We start from the raw sequence: 25,089 nt of genomic DNA on the forward strand, positions 1-25,089 counted from the left end.
TTTCCTACGTTCAGAAAAGTTAAAAGAATAACTTCCCCTGACTGATAAAGTGCTGACATTGGAGACTCCTCCTAAAAATGCTAAATATTTCTTAATGGGGGAAACTTTGACATCAACAATTCCATTTTTGTGCAAGCTGTTACTATAGAAATGGTAATGAATTGGAACAAGTGCATCAGTATATTTTTATTGTACAACCCCAGATCAGAAAACGTTGGGATGGTATTGAAAATGCAAATTTAAAAAAAAAAAGTTACTTTCATTTACATTTCATTGCAGACGGTATGAACCTGAGATTGATTTTATTATTTATTTATTTATTTATTTAGCTAGCTAGCTCCCTAGTCAACTTAATTTCATTTGTTAATATACATTAATGCCTGCATTTCAGGCCTCCAACACCTTCCAAATAAAATTGGGACTGGGCAATTTAGGGCAAGTAATGAGGTAAAACAATTAAATATTGCAATAGGTAATTGTAATCATGATTTGGTACAAAATCCGTATCCAGGAAAGGACTAGTCTTTGAGGAGCAAAGATGACCCGAGGAGCTCCAGTTTGTCAAGGCCACACCAATTTAATTAGTTGGTTCTCTGATTTTTTTTTTTCAGGAAAAATATGAAGCGAGCAGGTGAAATAATAAAAATAAAATTTGTAAAAAATGCTCTGATGGAAAAATTAGCGGTGGAAATAGACCAAACAATACAGGCAAACCAGTAAACAGAATTTCAACACACCTGTCAAAGATTTTACGCTTCTGTTCGCTGAATATCCTAACAATCACAAACACAGGCTTTGCAGGACTCCCCTCCACAGGCATGTTTCTTCCACAAGTCTTTATCGAAAGTGAAAGGGGCGATTTGATTGGTTTTCGACGTCACGTGACCTTTTCTGTTGGCGGGAGTTTGATTTCGATTTTATTTATTTTTTTTTTCATTTTGCATTTTCTTCAAGCGGCGATTCCGAGAACCAACTAATTGAATTGGTCTGGCCTATTTATTTATTTATTTATTTAAATCCTGATTTGCAAAGAAAGAGGAAGGGATTTGGATGTTTCACCCTCTATGGTGCGTAATATCGTTCAAGGAATCTGGAGGAATTTCGGTGCATAAAGGTCAAGGGCACAAGCCTAAGCTGAACACCTGTGATCTCTGAGGCCTCAGACGGCGCTATATCAAGAACAGTCTTTCATCTACAGCTGATATAACCACGTGGGCTTGGGATTACTTTGGCAAACCTTTGTCAAGCACTACAATACAGAGTCACATCCACAAATGGCAGTTAAAACTTTTACTGTGCAAAAAGGAAGCCTTATGTTAACTGTGTCCAGAAGCGTCATTGACTTCTCTGGGCTCAGAGGCATCTGGGATGGACCATCACACAATGGGAACGTGTATCGTGGTCTGACGAATCAGTGTGTTTTGGGTTTTTTTGGTCCAAAAAAGATGCCATGTGCTCTGGACCAAAGAGGAAAAGGACCATCCAGACTGTTACCAGTAATAACTCCAAAAGCCAGGGTGTGTCATGGTATGGGGTTGTGTCTGTGCCCTTGGCAATGGTAACTTGTGCTTCTGTGATGGCAGCATTTAACGCAGAAAAGTACACGAACACTACGTTCAGACTGCAACCTGAAACGACCCATATCCGATTTGTTGTGAAATCCGATTTTTTTGTTAGGCCGTTCACATTACCAATTATATGAGACTTGTATGCGATCTCCAATATGAACGGAAAACGACCCAAAAGTGTCCTGCATGTGCAAATTGACACGTAATAAGCACATCTACGTAATACGTAAACAAAAAAAAGCGCACTCTTCATGTTTAATGATTTCTTTTTTTTGTTTGTTTGTTTAATTATCTGGTTAGTGTTAGTGTGAGGGCTCGTGTGTGTTTTTGTTTCTGAACTGAAATGAAAACGTGTAGCCTGGTAACGAGGGTTGACTCCTAAATGTCTCTCTAATTTCTATATAAGTGCACTACATGTTACTAGGAAGTAATGGATTTTTAAACTCTATATAGTGCACTCGAGCTTCAGTAGGCAGTCATTTGGGATACGGCCGCTGTGTTACCAAACTCTTAATTCAGGCTTAATAATTTGCACATATTTATTTCGTCATATTAATAAACTTTTTCTACATTTTTATAAATATTTATTTAGATTGTTTGTTTATAGCCAGCTGAATTCTGCAACTTCTCTCAGCGCTGGCTCAAGGTGCATAAACACCAGTGCAGTTTGCGATGGAGATGAGGCGAGACCTGGCGATGTGGTTTTTGTGGCGGCGGCGGAACTCGCACAATAATCTGATTAACAGCAGACTAATGAGACCGAAGGTGTCAAATTACTGGAAATTTCCAGAACAATCTTATAATCTTGTAATACAGGATGGTTTAAGTTATAAATCAGTTATAGAAACTGTTTTATTTAATCAGGCTAACAGATCAACATCCAAGTCCCTACCAAATCCACCATTAGCTTGATCAATTCTATAAAAGTCTATTTAAATTCTGAAAACTGTACAAATGTTGTTGTTTTCCACCAAAGAGGCGGGATTAGCTAACACAGAATAGTGACGTTTGTCTCTTGTTGATGACGTGTAGGTCGCATGAATGCGACCTGTCCGGTCAGACTGCAGTCGCATGTGAAAATATCGGATATGCATCGGATTTAGGACGACATATCCAAGCGGCCTGGGTCGCATGTGAAAAAAATCGGATCTGTGTCGTTCAGATTGTCAATAACAAATCAGATACAGGTCGCATATGGGCAAAAAAATCGGATATGGGTCGTTTCAGGGTGCAGTCTGAACGTAGTCTGAGATTTTGGAGCAGCTTTTGCTGCCTTCAAGACGACATCTTTTCCAGGGATATTTCAGCAAGACTGTGGTTTTGTACTTTCTGGACACATTACAAAGGCATGGCTGTGGAAGAAGAGGGTACCTGTCCCCAGTAGAGAATGTGTGATGAATTTTGAAACGAAAAATATGACCATGACGACCCTGTACTCTTGCAGGAAGAATGGGGGGGGAATAACACCTGAAATGCTTCAGCTCATGGTATCTTCAGTCCTTAAACATCTTTTAAGTGTTGAGAAGGAATGCCAACGTTATAAAGTGGTAAATGCTTTACTGTCTCAACTTTTTTTGAATTGTGATGCAAGAATCAAAATTTAAGTTTTTTTATTTTGAAACAAATAAAACAAGATAAAATGCCATATAATGTGCTGCTGTATTGTTTTGAGTGCAATACAGGTCAAAGATTATTTACAAATCATTGTTTTCAGTTTTAACATGCTGTCCCAATTTTTTTTTTTTTTTTTATTTGGATTTTTTTTTTTTATATCACACAATTAGTTTACTGCGTGAAGTGGTGGTGCAGGTTGGCCGATTTGTTTGTCTTGCACTTGGAGGTTTATTGCTCCTGTTCTGCTTCCTCTAACTGTTCTCTTGGAGCTCACATTTCTAACCCCAATTTCTTTCCAGATACATGAAGTACCTTTATCCATATGAATGTGAAAAACGGGGTCTCAGCAACCCTAATGAGCTCCAAGCTGCCATAGACAGCAACCGGCGGGAGGGACGCCGCCAAGCTTTTGGCAGTTCCCTTTTCACCTACTCCCCCAATGGCGCTCCCACCATGCTCTCTTCCCCCAAAGTCCCTATACCCACCATTGGTATGGCTGTGGGCACCAGCGATACCTCACTTCCCTCCGTTCAAAAGGTCAAGAAGGGTAAGGACCGTCTCAAATTGAGGTGCACTTGGAGCTGCTGATTTTAAATGAACTATACTGTGCTGTATCACACTGTCTAGTGAAAAAGTAGCATTGCCTTTCAATTTATTTCTCGCTAAAGGTTAAATTAACTTGAACCACGAATCAGAATTTGGTCAAACTGTGCATTTTGCAGTTTCAGAAGGACATGGTAATCATAATTTGAAATACTTGTAAATTTTGGTCTATACATGCCCAGAATATGTATGCACACAGACAGTAGGTTCAACCAAAACGACAGTCTCAAAGCAAGCAGCAGAGTGAAACCTGTGAAATCCATATCACTGATATGCTGCCTTCTTACCACTCCCTATCCATTTCACCTCCTTTGCATTTCCTCTGATTTACCTAGAAGATGATGCCAGTCAGGCTCTGACTGTACAGACCAGCAGACTGCCTGGCGCACTCGCTGCTCAGTCAGTGGCAGCAGCTCAGGCAGTGGCAGTGCAGGCTGCCATGGCCGCTCAGGTTGCTGCGCTCGGGCAGCTGAGGGAGAAGCTGGAATCCGGTGAGCCTCCTGAAAAGAAGATGGCTCTGCCCACAGAGGACCACCAGTGGCTCCTGCAGAGGACGCTGCAGCAGAACCTACTAGCTATGAGCACCCAGGTGCCCATGAACATCCGCATCAACAGTCAAGGTAACAAGGCTTGAGACATTTTTGAAAATGTCACAAGCACCATTATCCTGGCTATTCGGTCTCAACGCTATGAATATTTCCTTCAATTATGTGTAATGCTTCAGTACTGTTTGCAGAGAAACAGACCTATGTTATGATTTGTCCACCTCTGTACATCACTGTGGGTATGACTGACTTTCTTGGGATGATATGCGTAGCCCTTCTTTCTCCTAACAGAAGTTGAATTATTGCCAAGGAGTTCTATATACAGTGGGGCAAAAAAGTATTTAGTCAGTCACCAATTGTGCAAGTTCTCCCACTTAAAAAGATGAGAGAGGCCTGTAATTTTCATCATAGGTACACTTCAACTATGAGAGACAAAATGAGAAAAAAAATCCAGAAAATCACATTGTCTGATTTTTAAAGAATTTATTTGCAAATTATGGTGGAAAATAAGTATTTGGTCAATAACAAAAGTTCATCTCAATACTTTGTTATATACCCTTTGTTGGCAATGACAGAGGTCAAATGTTTTCTGTAAGTCTTCACAAGGTTTTCACACACTGTTGCTGGTATTTTGGCCCATTCCTCCATGCAGATCTCCTCTAGAGCAGTGATGTTTTGGGGCTGTCGCTGGGCAACACGGACTTTCAACTCCCTCCAAAGATTTTCTATGGGGTTGAGATCTGGAGACTGGCTAGGCCACTCCAGGACCTTGAAATGCTTCTTACGAAGCCACTCCTTCGTTGTCGGGCGGTGTGTTTGGGATCATTGTCATACTGAAAGACCCAGCCACGTTTCATCTTCAATGCCCTTGCTGATGGAAGAAGGTTTTCACTCAAAAGCTCACGATACATGGCCCCATTCATTCTTTCCTTTACACGGATCAGTCGTCCTGGTCCCTTTGCAGAAAAACAGCCCCAAAGCATGATGTTTCCACCCCCATGCTTCACAGTAGGTATGGTGTTCTTTGGATGCAACTCAGCATTCTTTCTCCTCCAAACACGACAAGTTGAGTTTTTACCAAAAAGTTCTATTTTGGTTTCATCTGACCATATGACATTCTCCCAATCCTCTTCTGGATCATCCAAGTGCTCTCTAGCAAACTTCAGATGGGCCTGGACATGTACTGGCTTAAGCAGGGGGACACGTCTGGCACTGCAGGATTTGAGTCCCTGGCGGCGTAGTGTGTTACTGATGGTAGCCTTTGTTACTTTGGTCCCAGCTCTCTGCAGGTCATTCACTAGGTCCCCCCGTGTGGTTCTGGGATTTTTGCTCACCGTTCTTGTGATCATTTTGACCCCACGGGGTGAGATCTTGCGTGGAGCCCCAGATCGAGGGAGATTATCAGTGGTCTTGTATGTCTTCCATTTTCTAATAATTGCTCCCACAGTTGATTTCTTCACACCAAGCTGCTTACCTATTGCAGATTCAGTCTTCCCAGCCTGGTGCAGGTCTACAATTTTGTTTCTGGTGTCCTTTGACAGCTCTTTGGTCTTGGCCATAGTGGAGTTTGGAGTGTGACTGTTTGAGGTTGTGGACAGGTGTCTTTTATACTGATAACGAGTTCAAACAGGTGCCATTAATACAGGTAACGAGTGGAGGACAGAGGAGCCTCTTAAAGAAGTTGTTACAGGTCTGTGAGAGCCAGAAATCTTGCTTGTTTGTAGGTGACCAAATACTTATTTTACCGAGGAATTTACCAATTAATTCATTAAAAATCCTACAATGTGATTTCCTGGATTCTTTCCCCCCATTCTGTCTCTCATAGTTGAAGTGTACCTATGATGAAAATTACAGGCCTCTCTCATCTTTTTAAGTGGGAGAACTTGCACAATTGGTGGCTGACTAAATACTTTTTTGCCCCACTGTATGACCAGAGTATGATGTTCCAAAGGAGCTGATTTTTGCCTAAATGCTTTTAGACATGCATCCCTTTTCTCCTTTCTAGCAGAGGAGTTTGGTATGAGGTGTAGGAATGGGAAGTCATTTGCTTATTATTCTTTGTGTAAGCATCGTTCCTGCTGCTTTCAGGTTGTCCTGCAACTCTCTTTTGAGTGACCTGTTGGTGTAATTTACTTCTTAGGCTGAGATCATGTTGTGAAATCTTCTGTGGCACACCTATCCAGGGATAATTAGTTGTGGTTCCATCATTATCTTTCCAACATATTATCGAACCAGTTGTACTGAGAGGGGTGTCTATGGTCTTTGCTGTGGCTTGGTAGTTTTTTCAGTTGGAGTGTTTTAATAATGTTGTCTCTGGAACTTTAGAAAGCTCCTTAACCTTCACCATTATTGCTTCCTGTTTATGAACAATGGCAAAGTCTCTTATAATTGCACCAGACTACCAAAAGTAAGCCTTGATTGATCGGCTTTAAATATTCTGATTCGCAATGAGTTGTTGCATTTTTATATACAGATTATGCTGTTAATTTCAAATACGCAAACAGGATGGGTCATCTGTGGAGGTGGTAGCTGTAAGGCTTGCTGGTGCAAGTTAGCCAGATGCCCTGAGGAGCATTTTTTTTTTTTTTTTGTGCGTGTTTTTTGCTTTCTTTTGATCTGTTATATTGAGCTGGATGGATGACGCTGAAGTCACCTCTAATTTCGCTTGATATTTTGGTCCTTTCAGGTGCTGTGACTTCGCTGCTATGTCATGCTGTTAACTTTTTTTTGCCACCTTAAGACATTTTTGCACTTTCTGCTATGTGAATTTGGTCTTTTTATGGAGTTTTGTGGGCCTCACCAAGCACAAATCACCTGTGTTGTGCATGTGCCTGGTAATTTTACGAGCAATTTGTCGTTTATCAACCTAGAAATACAAAGAAAATCATCTTTTGTACATTTGTCTAAATTTTTAGTTTTGTTTGGCTCACGCAAGCGTTTACACACAACTTTACTCGGTGTGTGCAGATGTGAAGTGGATACACTACCGTTCAAAAGTTTGGGGCAGGGGCGTAGCTTGGGTATTGTGACAGGGGGGGCGGTAGATGTTTCAGAGGCCCCCCTACCCATATCTTAGGCTATAGCCTAATAAAATACCGGCGATAAAGGGATTTTTACAATTTCGAAAATGCGACCATAATCTTCAGCAACAGACTCACGCATGACAATAAGTGCAAACTAACAGGCTTTAATTTTATTTCACATCAGTTATAAATCATACAGCTCGCTGTGGGTGATTATATCATTCGAACTCTGCAGCACTGCGTAGCGCACTGGAACTGCGCATTGCAAACAAGTACAAACCAGTGGCAAAATATCATTTGGTGGAAATTATTGTATGCCCATCAAACAAGTATTGTATGTCCATCAAAAAAAGTAATGCCTATGCCCATAATGATTGATTATTAAGATTGCGTCTGTGGGCTCAACTGAACAAAAAAGGGCAGCCTTAACACATTTAATTTAGTTTCAGCTTTAGCTTTCTCTCCTTCATACTAGCAAATCTGTCAACAACGCTTTCCTTATTCACATCGATGTCCCTCTCGATACAGATCAGCGCCAAATCTGACAAGCGCGTCTCACCCATGTTTGATCGTAAAAAACTCTTAATGAGCTTCAGTCGGCTAAAACTCCTTTCAGCCTTCGCACTGCTTATTGGGATAGTCAAATAAATACGATACAAAATTGACAAATTTGGGAAAGCCCGGTCCATGTCATTGGCAATAAGAAATTTGAGGATCTCATGCGTGTTTAACACCACACGCAGTTCACGGTATATGGCACAAAAGGTACTGAATTCGTCAACTACCTCTTCAGTACTGGATATGTCCCCTGAATAAAAGTCTGCAAGCTCCCTAACCTTTTCAGTGGTGTCCGTGGGATACGGCTCATTCAAATCGAGGGATGAGCTAGCGCGAGATGTGCTCGCAGTAGCCGCGCCACTTTCCCCGACAATGCATCCCCCCAGGCGACTAGTGTTTTCAACCTCAGAAGGTCTGCTGACCCTTTCGCTTACGTTCTCTTCCTCACTCAAGTCGAGAGATGAGTGAGGGCAGGTTGTGCAGTCAGAAGAGCCATCTTCCCGGACAGTAAACTCCACCTGACTAGCATTTTCCACAGTGCTAGTACCAGCACATCCGCCTGTCTCGTTCACCTCAGGTGTAGCATCAACCGTAGCCTGGCGAAAATATCTCGTCAGTGGAGCACAGCTAGAAGTCACAGCATCTCTCCTCTGTTGCTCCTCTAATCTTTCTCTCCTTTTACGTGCGCCGGATTTAAACCGCCTCATACTTGTTTTAACACTGCTAAGAAAACCGTACCATCACCACACCACAACTCAGCTAGCAGATTAATTCTTTGTTTGAGTAACCATAGCATTAGAATCCTGAGCAGCATGGACCACTGCGCAGGGGCAACTTCAGAATCTGGAGGGTACGCATAAACAAGCCATAAGCCTATATCAGTGCCAGTAGGCCTAGTGTGTCTTACCTTGATATAAGCTGTCTCGTCACAGAAAATAGAATAATTATATAACCATATTCCACGTTATGTGTAGACGCCACCGGCGCAGGCACATAGTGTAAATAAAGTTTGACCAGCACGTCCGGTGATTGGCAGGGGCCCCCCCTAGTGGTGAGGCCCTGGGTTTTTGGTGCCGATGTGCCCCCCCCCCCCCCCCCCCCCCCAAACTACGCTACAGGTTTGGGGTCACTTTGAAATGTCCTTGTTATTGAAAGAAAAGCACTGTTCTTTTCAATGAAGATCACTTTAAACTAATCAGAAATCCACTCTATACATTGCTAATGTGGTAAATGACTATTCTAGCTGCAAATGTCTGGTTTTTGGTGCAATATCTCCATAGGTGTATAGAGGCCCATTTCCAGCAACTCTCACTCCAGTGTTCTAATGGTACAATGTGTTTGCTCATTGCCTCAGAAGGCTAATGGAGGATTAGAAAACCCTTGTACAATCATGTTAGCACAGCTGAAAACAGTTGAGCTCTTTAGAGAAGCTATAAAACTGACCTTCCTTTGAGCAGATTGAGTTTCTGGAGCATCACATTTGTGGGGTCGATTAAATGCTCAAAATGGCCAGAAAATGTCTTGACTCTATTTTCTATTCATTTTACAACTTATGGTGGTAAATAAAAGTGTGACTTTTCATGGAAAACACTAAATTGTCTGGGTGACCCCAAACTTTTGAACGGTAGTGTATATGCAAGAGAAGATGCACTGGATGTTGATGATAAAAGTATCCAAATACTTATTTCCACCTCATTTTCATTGTATAAAGCATGAAATGTGATAATCCCAATATAACCATTTTGCTAGAAAAAATGCTAAGCTTTCCCCGAATTGACAAGCTGTTGCCTACAAATGGTGTTGTAATTTATCATTTTGGGGGAAACCTTACTATGAATCCCCCCCCCCCCCCCCCCCCAGCAAATATTTGTTGTGGTAAAGTGTCTTGCTGTAATCTCTATCCTTTTCATTGAACATGATTTTTACTGCGTAGTATAGTAGTGAAACCAATCCTTCATTGACTTTTTCATTTACTAGCATTATCCTAGAATAGTACTGAAATGAGTCATACAAGTCATTTATTTTCTCACTTTTTAGACTATGACACATGTTTCTATTCTTAATCTATGCAAATCTTCAAGTGACTTCATGGTAACTGGCCTGAAATTTCCCCCAACTGTACAAAGTCAGTGTGAATCAAGAAATGGATTAGGGGAAAAACTGTTCTCCGAGTAGTATTTCTACACTAAACAGAAGTCTGAAATGCTGTATAAGAGTGTGACAGAAAAAATGAAGTCAAGGTGCTGACCCATTTCTCACCTGCAGTCGTGCATCTCCACTCTGCTTTGTGCTGGTGGGGAAATCCCCTCAATGACAAACAGTCGAAATAAACACGGTTGTAACGTAAAACCAAGTGGTTCAGTTGCATGTGGGTTTTATCTGACAAAATTCATAGTAAACGTGAGCTCATATTAGTGTCTTGTGAATGTTTGCCCCATGTTTGCATGGGCCTCCCCCCCCCTTCTCTGGGTTCTCCAGATTCATCCTACCTTCAGAAAACGTCCTAGTAGGTGGACTGTTGATGATCTATTGCCTTTAGGTGAATGAGCGTGTGAATAAACTGGTGGCCCATATAGGGTGTGTTCTTGCCTTATACCCAGTGTTCCTGAGACGGACTCAGGATCTACCCCGACTCTGAAAGCTCTTACTGAAGATAAATGAATTAAATGAACGAGTAATGACACTGGGCGGCACGGTGGTGTAGTGGTTAGCACTGTCGCCTCACAGCAAGAAGGTCCTGGGTTCGAGCCCCGGGGCTGGCGAGGGCCTTTCTGTGTGGAGTTTGCATGTTCTCCCCGTGCCCGCGTGGGTTTCCTCCGGGTGCTCCGGTTTCCCCCACAGTCCAAAGACATGCAGGTTAGGTTAACTGGTGACTCTAAATTGACCGTAGGTGTGAATGTGAGTGTGAATGGTTGTCTGTGTCTATGTGTCAGCCCTGTGATGACCTGGCGACTTGTCCAGGGTGTACCCCGCCTTTCGCCCGTAGTCAGCTGGGATAGGCTCCAGCTTGCCTGCGACCCTGTAGAAGGATAAAGCGGCTAGAGATAATGAGATGAGATGAGTAATGACACTTTCAGTATGTTCTCAAGGTTGATTTTGATTTAAGCCAAAAACCATAATGGACTTAATTGTTGAGTGGCTTGTTTTGTTTTTTTCTTCCCTTTCAGAAAGCAGACAAGATTCTGCCCTCAATCTCGCCTCGAACGGCCTGAATAGCATCAGTATGTCCATGGAGCTCAACGGGGTTGTCTACACTGGTGAGTGGCAGATGCAGCAAAAGTTGTATGTTGAAATTCAGCGGCGAAGCCGATTTTCATATTTCACATAGTAGTTTTGCAATTTAATGTTGCGCGCGCACAACTTTTTTTGTTTTGTTTTGTTTCAAAACCCATTTCTTTTACAGCCTGGTTGCACTGGCCCTCATGGAGAGTAAAAAGAGCTCCAAGTTGGATTTGACATTCAAACAGACCTATAAATACAAGAAGCCCGTTCATTACGCCATTCAATATAATATACTAGTGCATCTCAAAAAATTAGAATATTGTGAAAAAGTTGAATATTTTCCGTCAGTTATTTAAGAAAGTGAAAGTTATATATTATAGACTCATTACACATAAACTAAAATGTTTCAAGCATTTTTCTATTTTAATTTTAATCAGTATGGCATACAGTACATAAACATCTCAAAATATTAGAACATTTCATTTAGAGTTTGAGTAAAACAGTATGAACACAGTGTATCTCTCGGTCTAGTTCAGTACACACAACCACAATCATGGGGAAGACTGCTGACTTGACTGTTGTCCAGAAGATGATCACTGATGCCCTCCACAAGGAGGGTAAGCCACAAAAGGTCATTGCTGAAAAGGGTGGCTGGAAAAGGCGCGCAAGCAACAGGGATGGCCGCAGTCTTGAGAGGATTGTCAAGAAAAGTTGATTTGAGAACTTGGGAGAGCTTCACAAGGAGTGGACTGAGGCTGGTGTCAGTGTATCAAGACCCATCACGAACAGACATCTTCAAGAAAGGGGATACAACTTTCGCATTCCTAATATCAAGCTATTCCTGAGCCAGAGACAATGTCAGAAGTGTCTTATCTGGGCTAAGGAGAGAAAGAAATGGACTGTTGCTCAGTGGTCCAAAGTCCTCTTTTCAGATGAAAGTATATTTTGCATTTAATTTGGAAATCACGGTTCTAGAGTCTGGAGGAAGAGTGGAGAGGCACAGAATCCAAGGTGTTTAAAGCCCAGTGTGAAGTTTCCACAGTCTGTGATGATTTGGGGTGCCATGTCATCTGCTGGTGTTGGTCCACTGTATTTTATCAAGTCCAAAGTCAACACAGCCATCTACCAGGAGATTTTAGAGCGCTTCATGCTTCCATCTGCTGACGAGCTTTATGGAGATGCTGATTTCCTTTTCCAGCAGGACTTGGCACCTACCCACAGTGCCAAAACTACTACCAAATGGTTTGCTGACCATGATATTACTGTGTTTGATTGGCCAGCCAACTTGCCTGACCTGAACCCCATAGAGAATCTATGGGGTATTGTCAAGAGGAAGATGAGAAACACCCGACCCAAAAATACAGATATGCTGAAGGCCACTATCAAAGCAACCTGGGCTTCAGTAACACCTCAGCAGTGCCACAGACTGATCACCTCCATGCCACACCGCATTGATACAGTAATTCATGGTAAAGGAGCCCCAACCAAGTATTGAGTGTATAAATGAATATACTTTTCAGAAGTTGGACATTTCTGTATTGTAAATCCTTTTTTTGATCGATCTTAGGGAATATTCTAATAATTTGAGATACTGGAGTTCTGATTTTCATGAGCTATAAGTCATAATCATCAAAATTAAAACAAAAAAGGCTTTAAATATTTCACTTTACATGTAATGAATATAGAATATATGAAAGTTTACCTTTTTGAATTAAGTTATGAAAAAAGGAACTTTCATGGTATTCTAATTTTTTGAGATGCACTAGTAGATATTTACACACTAATAGAATATTATAGCATATCAAATTGTGTAGTGTATTTCACATCAATAAATTGCTGCATTGTCTTGTGACAGTGAGCCCAATAATGAGATGCGCATCGCAGTTACAAATGCATATTTATTCCTTTCTTTGACGCTGCATGCCATGCGCCAGAAACAACACCATGACACATTTTATTATGGTGTGACTCTGCTGGGTGCCTGGTGGGACAGCAGCGAACCAGCGCTTTCACTTTATAGTTACCGCCGAATATTATCGGACATAAGAACTAATCAATATCAATCCATGGTAGTTTTAGATTCTAAAACTGAGGAAAGATGCTCAGAATCGCTATTGAACTGTACAATAATTCTGTTTACGTGAGCGTGCAGAGTAAAAGTGATGATGCACGGGGCAACTTTTTGGGCAATGTTGCTGGGCAATCATGCTTCAATTCTTTCCCATTGAGATTGGTCAACATAATTTCTATCTGAACAATTTTGATCATTTGGGGCAACTTGTTAAGATCATCCAATCAGAGTTCTAGCAGCAAATTACATGACCATCTGAGAGCTTCTGAAATTTTCAACAAAGATGGCAGTGTCTCCGGGAGTGGAGTGGAGTGGAAAAAAGAGCGACAACTTGTATCTTTTTATGCCGAGAAGTTGTGTGAACTCAAAGTGGTGAATTTACCTCCTCAAATGCTTAGAAAACCAACAGACATCTATTTTTATGTGCCCAGGTTGTAAATAAGACATGGAATCTTTTTGGGGGGGTGGGGTTCCCCCGTCTCAGCTAAGTGTAAACTGCCGTTAGCTAACTACCGTGCCATAGTGATTTGAATGGGATTTTGCTACTTACCGGTGGTTTTTGCGAACATAGCTTAAAGTTATCGCTAGCGGTGTAGGGATAACATTTGCTGTCTTGCGTCAAGTTAAGTGATGGGCAATATAATATACAGTACCAGTCAAAAGTTTGGAAACAGCTTCAAATTCAATGTTTTTTTTTTTTTTTCCTACATTGTAGAGCAATACTGAACTCATCAAAACTATGAAATAACATATGGAATTATATGGTAAACAAAAAAAGTGTTAAAGTTTTCATCTTTTAGATTCTTCAAAGTCGTCACTATTTACCTTGATAACAGCTTTGCACACTATAGAGATCTTGCAGTCACGTGACCGGAAAGTACACAGCTGCCATCTTGTCGGTAAAAAACACCGCTGAATACTGCTGCACTCGTGTACAGAATGGATCAATTTCAACCGACGGACTACACGGCTCATTTTTCTAATTAATAGATAACTAGATATATGTCTAAAATAAACGATCTACAGATTAGTGACCCTTATGGCTTACCGGACGTAGTTTTCACGACCGTGTCAGTGGATGTTGAACTGCCAGCGGAATACCCAGACGTGTACCTCGTTAACTTTCCCTTGCTGTTCAGTGGTGAAGCACTGCATGCTTATAAATCTCTGGACAGTTATCTTTACAGAAAGTCAGGATTTGTCAGCGACTCAGATGTGGCATCTTGTAAACAAGAAAATAATCCTCATTGGACGGGTAAGTCACTTAAGTATTGAGTATAGCACTGACCAGCCGATTATAGAATAGAATAAGGTAATTCCAGCTGTAATTCCAAATCGTCCGTCTTGTTTACCATGGATCTGGCGTTGGAGAGGTAGAGGCTTGGCAGTGGAGGTTTGAGTGGCTGTTTTCTGAGCTTAGTCAACAGGCCGGCTCTACAGCCTCGCTTTTGCTTCCGCTCCCGATGCCGCCTCCTTCGCTTTGCTTCCGATAACAATCCACGGAGACCCCGCTGGTCTCGCTATCTCGTCTGGAATGTTGTGCATGCAATGGAAATCGCTACAAACCGTCATTTTCTGCTGGAAACCAATGTCCAGTAAGTCCATACGGTTGTAGTGGATATTGAAGTCCGGTACAGACGAACAACACGCAAAAATACACACAAAAAAAACATAAAAAAACGTGCACAGGTAGGGAGAGCTTGTAGCCGCAGCCGTTGTAGTAGAATTGTAATATAGTAGGGTTTTCCAGAAGAAAAGGTAGAAGCAGAAGTAGAACCAGAAGTAGAAGGTGGAAAATGGCGTTTGACCGACAAGATGGCGTCTGTCACAATCTGGATCGGCTGTGACGTCACATGCAAGTGCTCCGTTGGTATTATCTGAACCAGCTTCATGAGGTAGTCACCTGGAATGCTTCTCAATTAACAGGTGTGTCTTGTCAAAAATGGAATTTCTTACCGCCTTAATGCATTTGACACCATCAACCAGTAAAGAGTAATGCCTCGGTCACAACCAGCCATACGTGCTCCTACGGCCGGTCTACGTGCAAAAAAAACGCAAGAAATGCACAGAGGGCGCGCGTGAAACGCACGGAGGGCGCGCGTGTGACGTGCTGATTTTCGAGCCGCAGACCGGCCGCAGAGGTTCTTTGTCATGTCAAACAAACTCTACGGGCGCTTACGTTTTTTTTCAGGTTGCAAGACAAACTTACGGCCAACGTGCGTCTTTCTCCACGAACAAAAAAAAACCACAGCGATTTGGGAAATGCCAAAAATCGCACGGCCAAAAAAAATCGTACGTCCGGTTGTGACCTAGGCTTATATAATAAAAATGCAGTAAATAGCCCTGTTCGACAACTGTAGTAATCCATATTATGTCAAGAACCACTCAACTAAGTAAAGAGAAATAACAGTAATTACTTTAAGACACGAAGTGTCTTTTAGTTAATTAAAATAAAGAAAGAACATCGAATTTGAAGGTGTTTCCAAACTTTTGACTGCGTGTTATCGTCTGATCTCTTTCACATACAGAGCATGACCACATGTGGAGCCCAAGGGCAAAACAGTACAAACTTGGGGATCTAAAAAAAGAAAGCCTTTAAGTAGCTCTGTCTCTCTCACACACACCCCTTTCCTCCTCAGGAGCCATCTCGTGGTCCGTGTCCTTTTTTTCTTTTTTGCTAAGATGAGAATTAAACAATTGTTATTCTTTTAAGTTCGTTTCTTAAGACACGTATTTTTAAGTATGTTACCTCGCTTGTTGACAGTTTCGGCGAACACTTCCGCCTTCTTCAAAACAGTCACCAGATGTCGAGTGGTGACGTGCCTTATCAGCTGATGTTACTCTATGGAGGCGTGAACGTCCCGCCCAATTTGACAGGTAGTCCACGCCTCCTGCTGTCAGGTCGCTGCCCCAGGACTGCGCTCCAGGTATGTGACAGCGCGTACGCTCCCTCATCCCGGTTCATGGTCCTCTGGGACCTCTGGGACCATCCCAGGACCATGGTCCTGGGGCAGCGACCTGACAGCAGGAGGCGTGGACTACCTGTCAAATTGGGCGGGACGTTCACGCCTCCATAGAGTAACATCAGCTGATAAGGCACGTCACCACTCGACATCTGGTGACTGTTTTGAAGAAGGCGGAAGTGTTCGCCGAAACTGTCAACAAGCGAGGTAACATACTTAAAAATACGTGTCTTAAGAAACGAACTTAAAAGAATAGTTATAATTATCAGACATAATGAATTTTCACTACATATTAAACAATTGTTTTTTGTGACATGTCAGTTCTTAGTTATAGCATATATGACTGAGGCTAGTAACATTTTTTAAAAGAGATTTAAAAAGTGTTTATTATTAACAGAATAATGTGGTTATTTTGACTTATAAATGTTGGCAAATAAAATTTTAATCAGAGTATCTATTCAGTGTTGTCCCAGAAGTAATACTTAAGCGAAATAAAGGCTGAAGCCAAGACAAAATCGACGGCTACAAATGTTTGCGTCCGTCTCTGCAGTGTCTGTCTCCCTGGCAATAGATTTGCCCTTATCTGATTTGGTTGTTGCCAATTATCTGTTACCCTAGTTAGTTGCCCTGTATCTCACCTGGTTGCCTCCTGTCAGCAATATTGCCCAAAAAGTAGGAAAAAACCCCCCTCTCGTGTAAATAGATACAAATTTCGTTGTCTGGCAGTCGAGAGTCTGAGATGCATTGCCTTGCACTTACGATCAGGTTCCCTGTGGTGGTGCACAGATGTTCGTATGTACGGACATTGTACAATCGCAAAAGCCATCAAAAATCAGATCGCTGCATTATCATATATTTTCTCTTAAATACGGAGTTCGTTATAGCTCTGCTGTGAATCAAAAGTATTCTTGTTCTTTCGTTTTTAACTGTGACTACAATGTTCATGTGCTTGTTTTGTTGCAGGTGTGCTTTTTGCTCAAGCTACTGGTCTAAACTCCTCAGGAACAGCTAACAAAACAGCTGGCGAGCGCAGTAACTCTCAGCAGCTTCCTTCCTCTCAGACACCTACCTCATCCAGCTCCACCAACCCGTCACCCTAAAACACCTCACAACCTCCCCGTCTCAAAGCTAGCTAAAGCCAAAAATCAACCTCATTTTCTAGAGCCTATGCCAAAAAAAAAAAAACACCTAGCAGGAATAACAAGTTCCCAGACCACTTGATGCACACTATCTCAGGTTCTCGCTCCTCTTCTTTTGTTCAGTAGCCAAAATGAACTAAAAGATTACAGCAACAAAAGAGTTTATCGTTAAACACACATGGTCTCACACACACGTACGTACGTATGTACACAAAACCTGTGAATAATTTATTTCTGTTCTGGGTGCAAAATACTTGGAATTAGTAGAGCAATAGAATCTAGAAATGGTAGCACACTGTTTACACACTTTTTACACATCATCTGACTGACAATGAAACTTCTTTGGAAAGCAGGAAAAGCATTTTATGAATGCAATTTTATCATGAGTGTTATTAAAACGTAACGAAAATAAGGTTCTAAACTATACATGTATGGTCCATGTATATCTGTAGTGCCTTGCCGAACATCAACACTTTTTTTTTTTTTTTTTTTTTTTTTTAAATAAAAATAAATTTCCCCTCTAATCGTTTGGTGGCGTGAGCCACAAGAGACTCACTGAAACCCCAACAACGATGATGAACATGTACAACTTCATGCCGGTTTTCTGACACCGCATGCTGCGTGCCTGACCACTTGGTATTTTGGAAAGAACGGTGGAAACCATTTTCCAGTCTTGAGAAACGAAATGGCAATTATCTTAACTGTTTGTAAAATTTAAAAAGTCTTCTAGATTAGACACGTTACTTAGCAGAGCAGAAGTTAATACTGAATTACGGAGGATATATTTTTTTGCTTGTGTGTGTGTGTGTGTGTGTATAAACCGTGTTTAAGATTTGAAAATGCTTTTGAATAGGGAGATGAAAAACACGGCTAAAACAGGAATTTAAAAGGTGTTTATTAAGTGACCTAGACGAGCAAACAAAAAAAAAAAAAAGGTCAGTAATTCACGTGTTAAATAGGAAATGCAAATGAGTGTAAATGATCCCATCTGCTATTACTTGCTTTGTTTAGCTAATATTTAGAAAACACCTCTGTTGCATCATCTAGAATCAATAGAAGGAACTTTATTTGTTCCTCTGTAATTTAAAATCTATTTTAAAACCACATACTTGTTGAATACTAGTCAGTTTCTACAAAATATTTGTTATTGAGACACTTGAATTTGCCAAATTCACTCCTATTCGTTGGTATTATGCAGAGTTGTTGTGATACAGAATTCTGTCTATTTCCGTAATTGTCTCCCTGAACACACAAATCCGAAGCACACAGCATTTAGCTCCCTTTTTCTGGGCTGAAAACATAATGCCTGAGAACTACATGAGAACATACTCCAGGATTCCCCCCCCATCTCCCTCGCACAATAGATCTTAAACAGATTGTCCTCAGGCCATGGGGTCCGCGTCAGCGTGTGAGCTGGATGTGGCGTATTTCAATCTGTAGGCTTAATTATTTTTTTTTTCTCCATTCATTTTGGCAGACAATGACCAGTCACTGAGCCAGCACTGAAACGAACGTTTTGTTTGTTTTATCCCAGAATGAACGGCTTTGACCTGAACCTTGGTTACAATGGATCTTTTTGTTGTTGTGAATTGTTTTAATGCATTACACAGACTAACCGAGATGATGTCAGAATAAGAAAACAATGTGTACACTCCCCCCCCCCCCCCCCCCCCCCTTTTCTTTTCCAGGATTATGCATTATTCTAATAAAGTGTTGTCATTTTTGACTGGACTTTGGGGGGGGGGCGACGTTATCTAATCATGATGCGGTTATGATGCTTTTTTTTTTTCCCTGTACTAACTTTAGTGTTGCATTATATTCAGGATCAGGTAGGGTATCGATTTTTACATTTGACTTTTTAGTTCAGGTATAAAATGACATGGCTAGCTTTCTACCACAATGAAATGGAGAAATCCAACAGTTCCTCTAAGTAGCAGTTAAGCTTTCAAGAAGTACTAAAGCTGGAAAAGTTAAACGATGGGACAAAATCGCTGCGTTATCCATGTCCAGAACCTCAAAACGGACACTTTTTTTTTTTTTTATATGTTCTTGAACTTCTGACAGTGTTTTCTCTCCTTTTTTTTTTTTTTTCCAGCCTTGGCTCTGTTGTGTTGAACATGTTGGCTCGTTTCTTCTTTGACATTAATTCACTGGCATATAAGTTACTTCAGCATCTGTGCAGGTGAAGGTGTCTGTTATTCATCATAAATAAAAAGCTTTTCGTTATCAGGAAGTGACAACATACCTCATAGCTTTCCAGGCATATTTTTAGACTCACTCTATCTACCTCAAACAGTTATTTTACACGGCCCATGCCCGCAGGCAACACAAATCAACGATTCGATACGAAAAACTAAGTTTTTTGTTTGTTTTTTTTAAATATATATCTACAGTAGTTTCCATATTGGAGTTCATTTGCAGAGCTGGTTAAAATCACAAAGTACAATCTGTGCCACTTGGAGAGCTTTGAGGCTCCGTAGGGTTTCATAACCGCATGTCGAAGCCTCGTCTCATGCTATCAAGTCTAACTTGTGCTCTGTCGTCCTCCTGCTGTATCATATCTCTGATTGCTTTGAGGTGGCAATTAACACAACGTGCTGCCTTCTAGTAGATAGAGGGCCCTCCATGCCAGGTGATGCCATTTCTTCTTTTATCAACATGAAATCTCCCTGTTGCTTGTGTTTGTTTACTGGAAAGCTGGGATTGGTGGATTAGAGCGTTTCTTTATCCTTGTGAGGGTCATATGAGAAAATCGATCTTGTATTTTGAGCTTTTAAATATTAGGTATAGCCCCATCACCATGTATTGGGGTAGTGTTTTGTTATGTATACTCATCCACTTAGGATCAAGGGTGGAAAGATTTAAAAAAAAAAAAAATTAAATAAACTATATAGATATTTTACGTCACTCCAGTCACTGTCTAGAAGTAACTCAAGATGTGACAAAGTGCATTTTATTGTGAGAAGATTTTTTTTTTTTTAATGTAACCAAAAATGAAAGATCACATTGACTATTCTGACTTCACTGTATTGTATATTGCAAAGACAACCAGAACAGCTCACACTCGTTATAGGATGCCTTATGCTTTTGACAATTATTCTGTTGTTTTTTTTCTTTCCATAGAATTTGTTACACTAAGACTCTCGTAGTTTTAACAACTAGATTATGTTAATTTTGTGGATTGAGGAGGAGTTTTTTTTTTTTTTTTTTAATGGCCATGATATATTTAAGATTCCAAGAGTTATGTCCAAAACGCATAAGATTTTCTAACAGGTCACACTTGTGCAAGATCAAACCCATAATTTTCTCTCCTGGAAAGCTCCTCTTGCAGTAATCGTTTTATGTTCTAATGAGATGTGACCATTAAAAATGCTGGATCTGTACCAGCTATGGAAGAGGTTAATAAATACATTTTCATACACACAAAATCCCCCCCCCCCATTTTATTTTTAAATAAAGCATTTGACATCATCTCAGGAAATACACATCTACCTCCACAGCTATAATGTTAATTTTTAGGGATTTTTTTCGTACATTTAGTACACAAGATATAATGCTACCTTTTTATAATGGTGTTCCAGAATGTTGCTTGTATCACTGTGTGTGAGTGTGAGAGAGAGCGAGTGTATGAATAGCGTTTCTTTACAGGCCGTTCTTTTGGTTATTTTATTTAAATTTTTTTTTTAATAAATCCTTAATGAAACTTATTCCACTCAAGTGAGTTACTCAAGAGTAGGAGTATGGGCATTGCTGGGGATTGCCTAGATTAATAATTTAACTATGTGTTTAATGTGTTCTTTGAAAATGTGTGGCTTTTGCGGTATCTTGAGGGATTGTGTACGACAGCTTATGAGGCCTCTTACTTATTTCACTTATTTAATCCCAAATGTGTTGTGTGAATTAATTTTATTTGAAATTTGAATATATTAAATATCACTTTGTTTCAAAGAATGTCTACATTTGCTTAATTTTATTTGCGGTTTCTTTGCTCACATGTGTACCACACATACGCTTATTAGCATGTTGCGTAATTGGAGCCACGATCCGAGTGGTTTTGTTCAACGTCCGTAAAGCTTTTGACCTAATTGATCATAACATACTGGTTAGGAAACTTTCGACATACGACATTCCAATGCAGATCAAGAGCTGGATCGTCAATTTCCTGATGGACCGAAAGCAGTGCATTAAATTAGCACGAGACTCTCTCCCCCCCCCCCCCCCCTTCTTTTTTTGAATGGCGTTCGGTGTCTGCTGTCTGCTGGTGTCCCTCAGGGGACCAAATTAGGCCCCTGGTTGTTTCTCGTTATGATCAACGACCTCGATGCACCGATCGACATGTGGAAATACATAGATGACACCACGATCTCAAAAGTAGTAGAGAAAGGCCAGGAGAGCAACGTTTCAATCTGTTGTGGACACTATTTCCAGTCAATCTAGCTTGGAAGGATTTCAGCTGAATGAAACCAAATGCAAGGAACTCAGGATTAGATTTGCAAAGAACAAGCCTGATCTTGAGCCGATAGTAGTTAATGGTAAGTCCTTGGAGACAGTGAACAGTGTCAAAGTTTTAGGCCTGAACAAAGCTGAGACTTAAAGTGGAATGTACACATACAGGAATTAGTTAAGAAGGCCCCTGTTAAGATTGTATTTCTGGAGGCAACTCAAGAGATCCTCCATTGCATCAAGTGAGTTAATACTGTTTTACGTTGCTTGTATATGATCAATCGTTGAATAGGCCACCAAGTCTATCACCGTGCCTTACTGGAGTACTTAAGTGACGACCTAGAAAGGCTGCAGAAACGGGCTCATAAAATAATCTACCCTGGTTTCTTACAGAGAAGCCCTTGGGCAATCTGGTCTTTGCACACTTGTTGAAAGAAGAGAGGCAATGGCATCCGAACTGTTTGGCGAGATTACTTCTAACCCGCAGCGTAGGCTCTACAAGCTCCTCTCTGCAAGGAGCATTTGCACCTACACATTTAAAGGAGATGCACAGAACCTTCATTTTTAAATAAATTTCTGAGTGGATAGTATCTCCATCCTTGACTCTTGTATGCTGCATAAATGGGAATTAAAAAATATATATTTTTTTGAGAGTTAAAATCAACTGCAAAGTTGGCATTCGAGCTGAGCCAGCCAGCCCCGAGTGCGTGACGTCACAGCAAGAACCAGTGTTGAGGCCGAGGCCTTTGACAGCTATAGACCAAAGTCATATCAATAAATAACTTAGGGTGAAGGTAAGAAATAGTCACTGACTTGCTCAACTAAGACTGATTTGACTTCATTGATTGTGGGTTGACTCTCATTAAAACAGGATAGGTGTTATAACTTATGCAACATACATGTATATGCATGCATTTTCACTGATAAAATGTAAAAGGCTAATTAAATAATCAGACGAACTGAGACAATCACATTCTGAAGCAAATTAAATAATCTTATACCGCTAACTTAAACACACAAATCAAGTTACATGTATTAATCTACAGTGCCTTGAAAAAGTATTCATACTCCTTGAACTTTTTCACATTTTTCCACCTTACAACCACGAACTTAAGTTTTTTATTGAGATTTTATGTGATAGACCAACACAGAGTAGCACATAATTGTGAAGTGAAACGAAAATAAGTGGTCTTAAATTTTAAACAAATAAAAATGTGATGTGCATTAGTATTCAGCCCCCCTGCGTCAATACTTTGTAGAGCCACCTTTTGCTGCAGTTACAGTTGCAAGTCTTTTGTGGTATGTCTCTACCAGCTTTGCACATCTAGACACTGAAATTTTTGCCCATTCTTCTTTGCAAAATAGCTCAAGCTCAGCCAGATTGGATGGAGAGCGTCTGTGAACAGCAATTTTCAAGTCTTGCCACAGATGCTCAATGGGATTTAGGTCTGGACTTTGACTGGGCCATTCTAACACATGAATATTCTTTGATCTAAACCATTCCATTGTAGCTCTGGCTGTATGTTTAGGGTCATTGTCTTGCTGGAAGGTGAATCTCCTTCCCAGTCTCAAGTCTTTTGCAGCCTCCAACAGGTTTTCTTCCAGGATTGCCCTGTATTTAGCTCCATCCATCTTCCCATCAACTCTGACCAGCTTCCCTGTCCCTGCTGAAGAAAAGCATCCCCATAGCATGATGCTGCCACCACCATGTTTCACAGTGGGGATGGTGTGTGCAGGGTGAAGAGCAGTGTTAGTTTTCCGCCACACATAGCGCTTTGCATTTGGGCCAAAAAGTTCAACTTTGGTCTCATCTGACCATGTTCCACATGTTTGCTGTGTCCCCTACATGGCTTCTGGCAAACTGCAAACGGGACTTCTTATGCCTGTCTTTCAACAATGGCTTTCTTCTTGCCACTCTTCCAAAAAGGCCAGATTTGTGGAGTGTACGACTTATAGTTGTCCTGTGCACAGATTCTCCCACCTGAGCTGTGGATCTCTGCAGCTCCTCCAGAGTGATCATGGGCCTCTTGGCTGCTTCTCTGACCAGTGCTCTCCTTGCTCGCTCTGTCAGTTTAGGTGGACGGCCATGTCTTGGTAGGTTTGCAGTTGTGCCATACTTTTTTCCATTTTTGAATGATGGATTGAACAGTGCTTCTTGAGATGTTCAGAGCTTGGGATATTTTTTTATAACCTAACCCTGCTTTAAACTTCTCCAGAATTTTATCCCTGACCTGTCTGGTGAGTTCTTTGGTCTTCCTGATGCTGTTTGTTCTTCAGTGTTCTCTAACAAACCACTGAGGCCTTCACAGAATAAGTGTATTTATGCTGAGAGTAAATTACACACAGTAGGACTCTAACTAATTAGATGACTTCTGAAGGCAATTGATTGCACTGGATTGTATTTAGAGGTATCAGAGTACAGGGGGCTGAATACTAATGCACACCACAGTTTTCAGATTTTTGTTTAAAATTTTGAAGACCATTTATCATTTTTGTTTCACTTCACAACTATGTGCTACTCTGTGTTGGTCTATCACATAAAATCTCAATAAAAAACTTTTAAGTTCATGGTTGTAAGGTGGAAAAATGTGAAAAAGTTCAAGGGATATGAATACTTTTTCAAGGCACTGTAAATGCAGGTAAACAAGAAGTGTTTTGTATCCAAATGAGGGTCGCATCTTACCCATCTGTGTTCTCGCTTCTTGAAGGCCGACCTTGTGGCCGATTTGTTTTGAAACAATCTAACTTTCAGTTGTTCATTCAGCTCTCCATTCTTTCACTTTTTCCATGTAAGGGTGAGATATTGCTGCTGAGGCGAGCATATCCAGCGGAGAAATTAGATGGCTGGTCCATTCATTCTCCATATGGAGTATTCCGCCATTACTGCTCGGCTCAGGCGATTACTAAAACCCGGGACGTCACCGGTTTTAGCAACAACCACGGGGAGGTCACTGCCTGAGCAATAATATGTCCTGTCCCATCCCATTCTGTCCTGGGTTTTACCAACAACCCTCTGCTCACACTCCAGGAGAACTGGTGCAACTGAACTTGCTTTCCTTTTCTTGTAGTTTTCTTTTCCTTTAATTGTCGGTACTGCACCCTCTTTCAATACGGGCTTATAGCCAACGCTCCTCAACAGATCAGAGGTCTCGTACAAGTAATCAGTAAAATGAGCAGAGCAGAGGAGAGACCACTTCGTACCGTAGGTGCCCAATGTGTCCATGAACTTCTCGCAAAATGTGTCCAAATCTTTGGAGTTTGAACATTCTTGGGCCATGAATGCAACATAAATCCACCTTCTGTCGTGTTGCTGGCACATCTACGTGGCATGGCGATAAAT

General features: G+C 41.0%; 1 protein-coding gene across 2 annotated transcripts in view; it reads left to right on the top strand.

Annotated features, from left to right (window-relative positions):
* arid3a (AT-rich interactive domain 3A) overlaps positions 1-18,975 on the top strand; it is a 79,297-nt gene extending 60,322 nt beyond the window's left edge. For both annotated transcript variants that reach the window (XM_060941610.1, XM_060941611.1), the window contains exons 6-9: positions 3,482-3,729; positions 4,121-4,405; positions 11,079-11,168; positions 17,131-18,975. In XM_060941610.1, the coding sequence (XP_060797593.1) occupies positions 3,482-3,729; positions 4,121-4,405; positions 11,079-11,168; positions 17,131-17,267 (760 nt within the window). In that variant the 3' untranslated portion in view covers positions 17,268-18,975. The remainder of the gene's footprint in view (positions 1-3,481; positions 3,730-4,120; positions 4,406-11,078; positions 11,169-17,130) is intronic.
* The last annotated feature ends 6,114 nt before the right edge of the window (positions 18,976-25,089 follow it).

Source organism: Neoarius graeffei, chromosome 15 (assembly GCF_027579695.1).
Source record: "Neoarius graeffei isolate fNeoGra1 chromosome 15, fNeoGra1.pri, whole genome shotgun sequence".
Taxonomy (NCBI): Eukaryota; Metazoa; Chordata; class Actinopteri; order Siluriformes; family Ariidae; genus Neoarius; species Neoarius graeffei.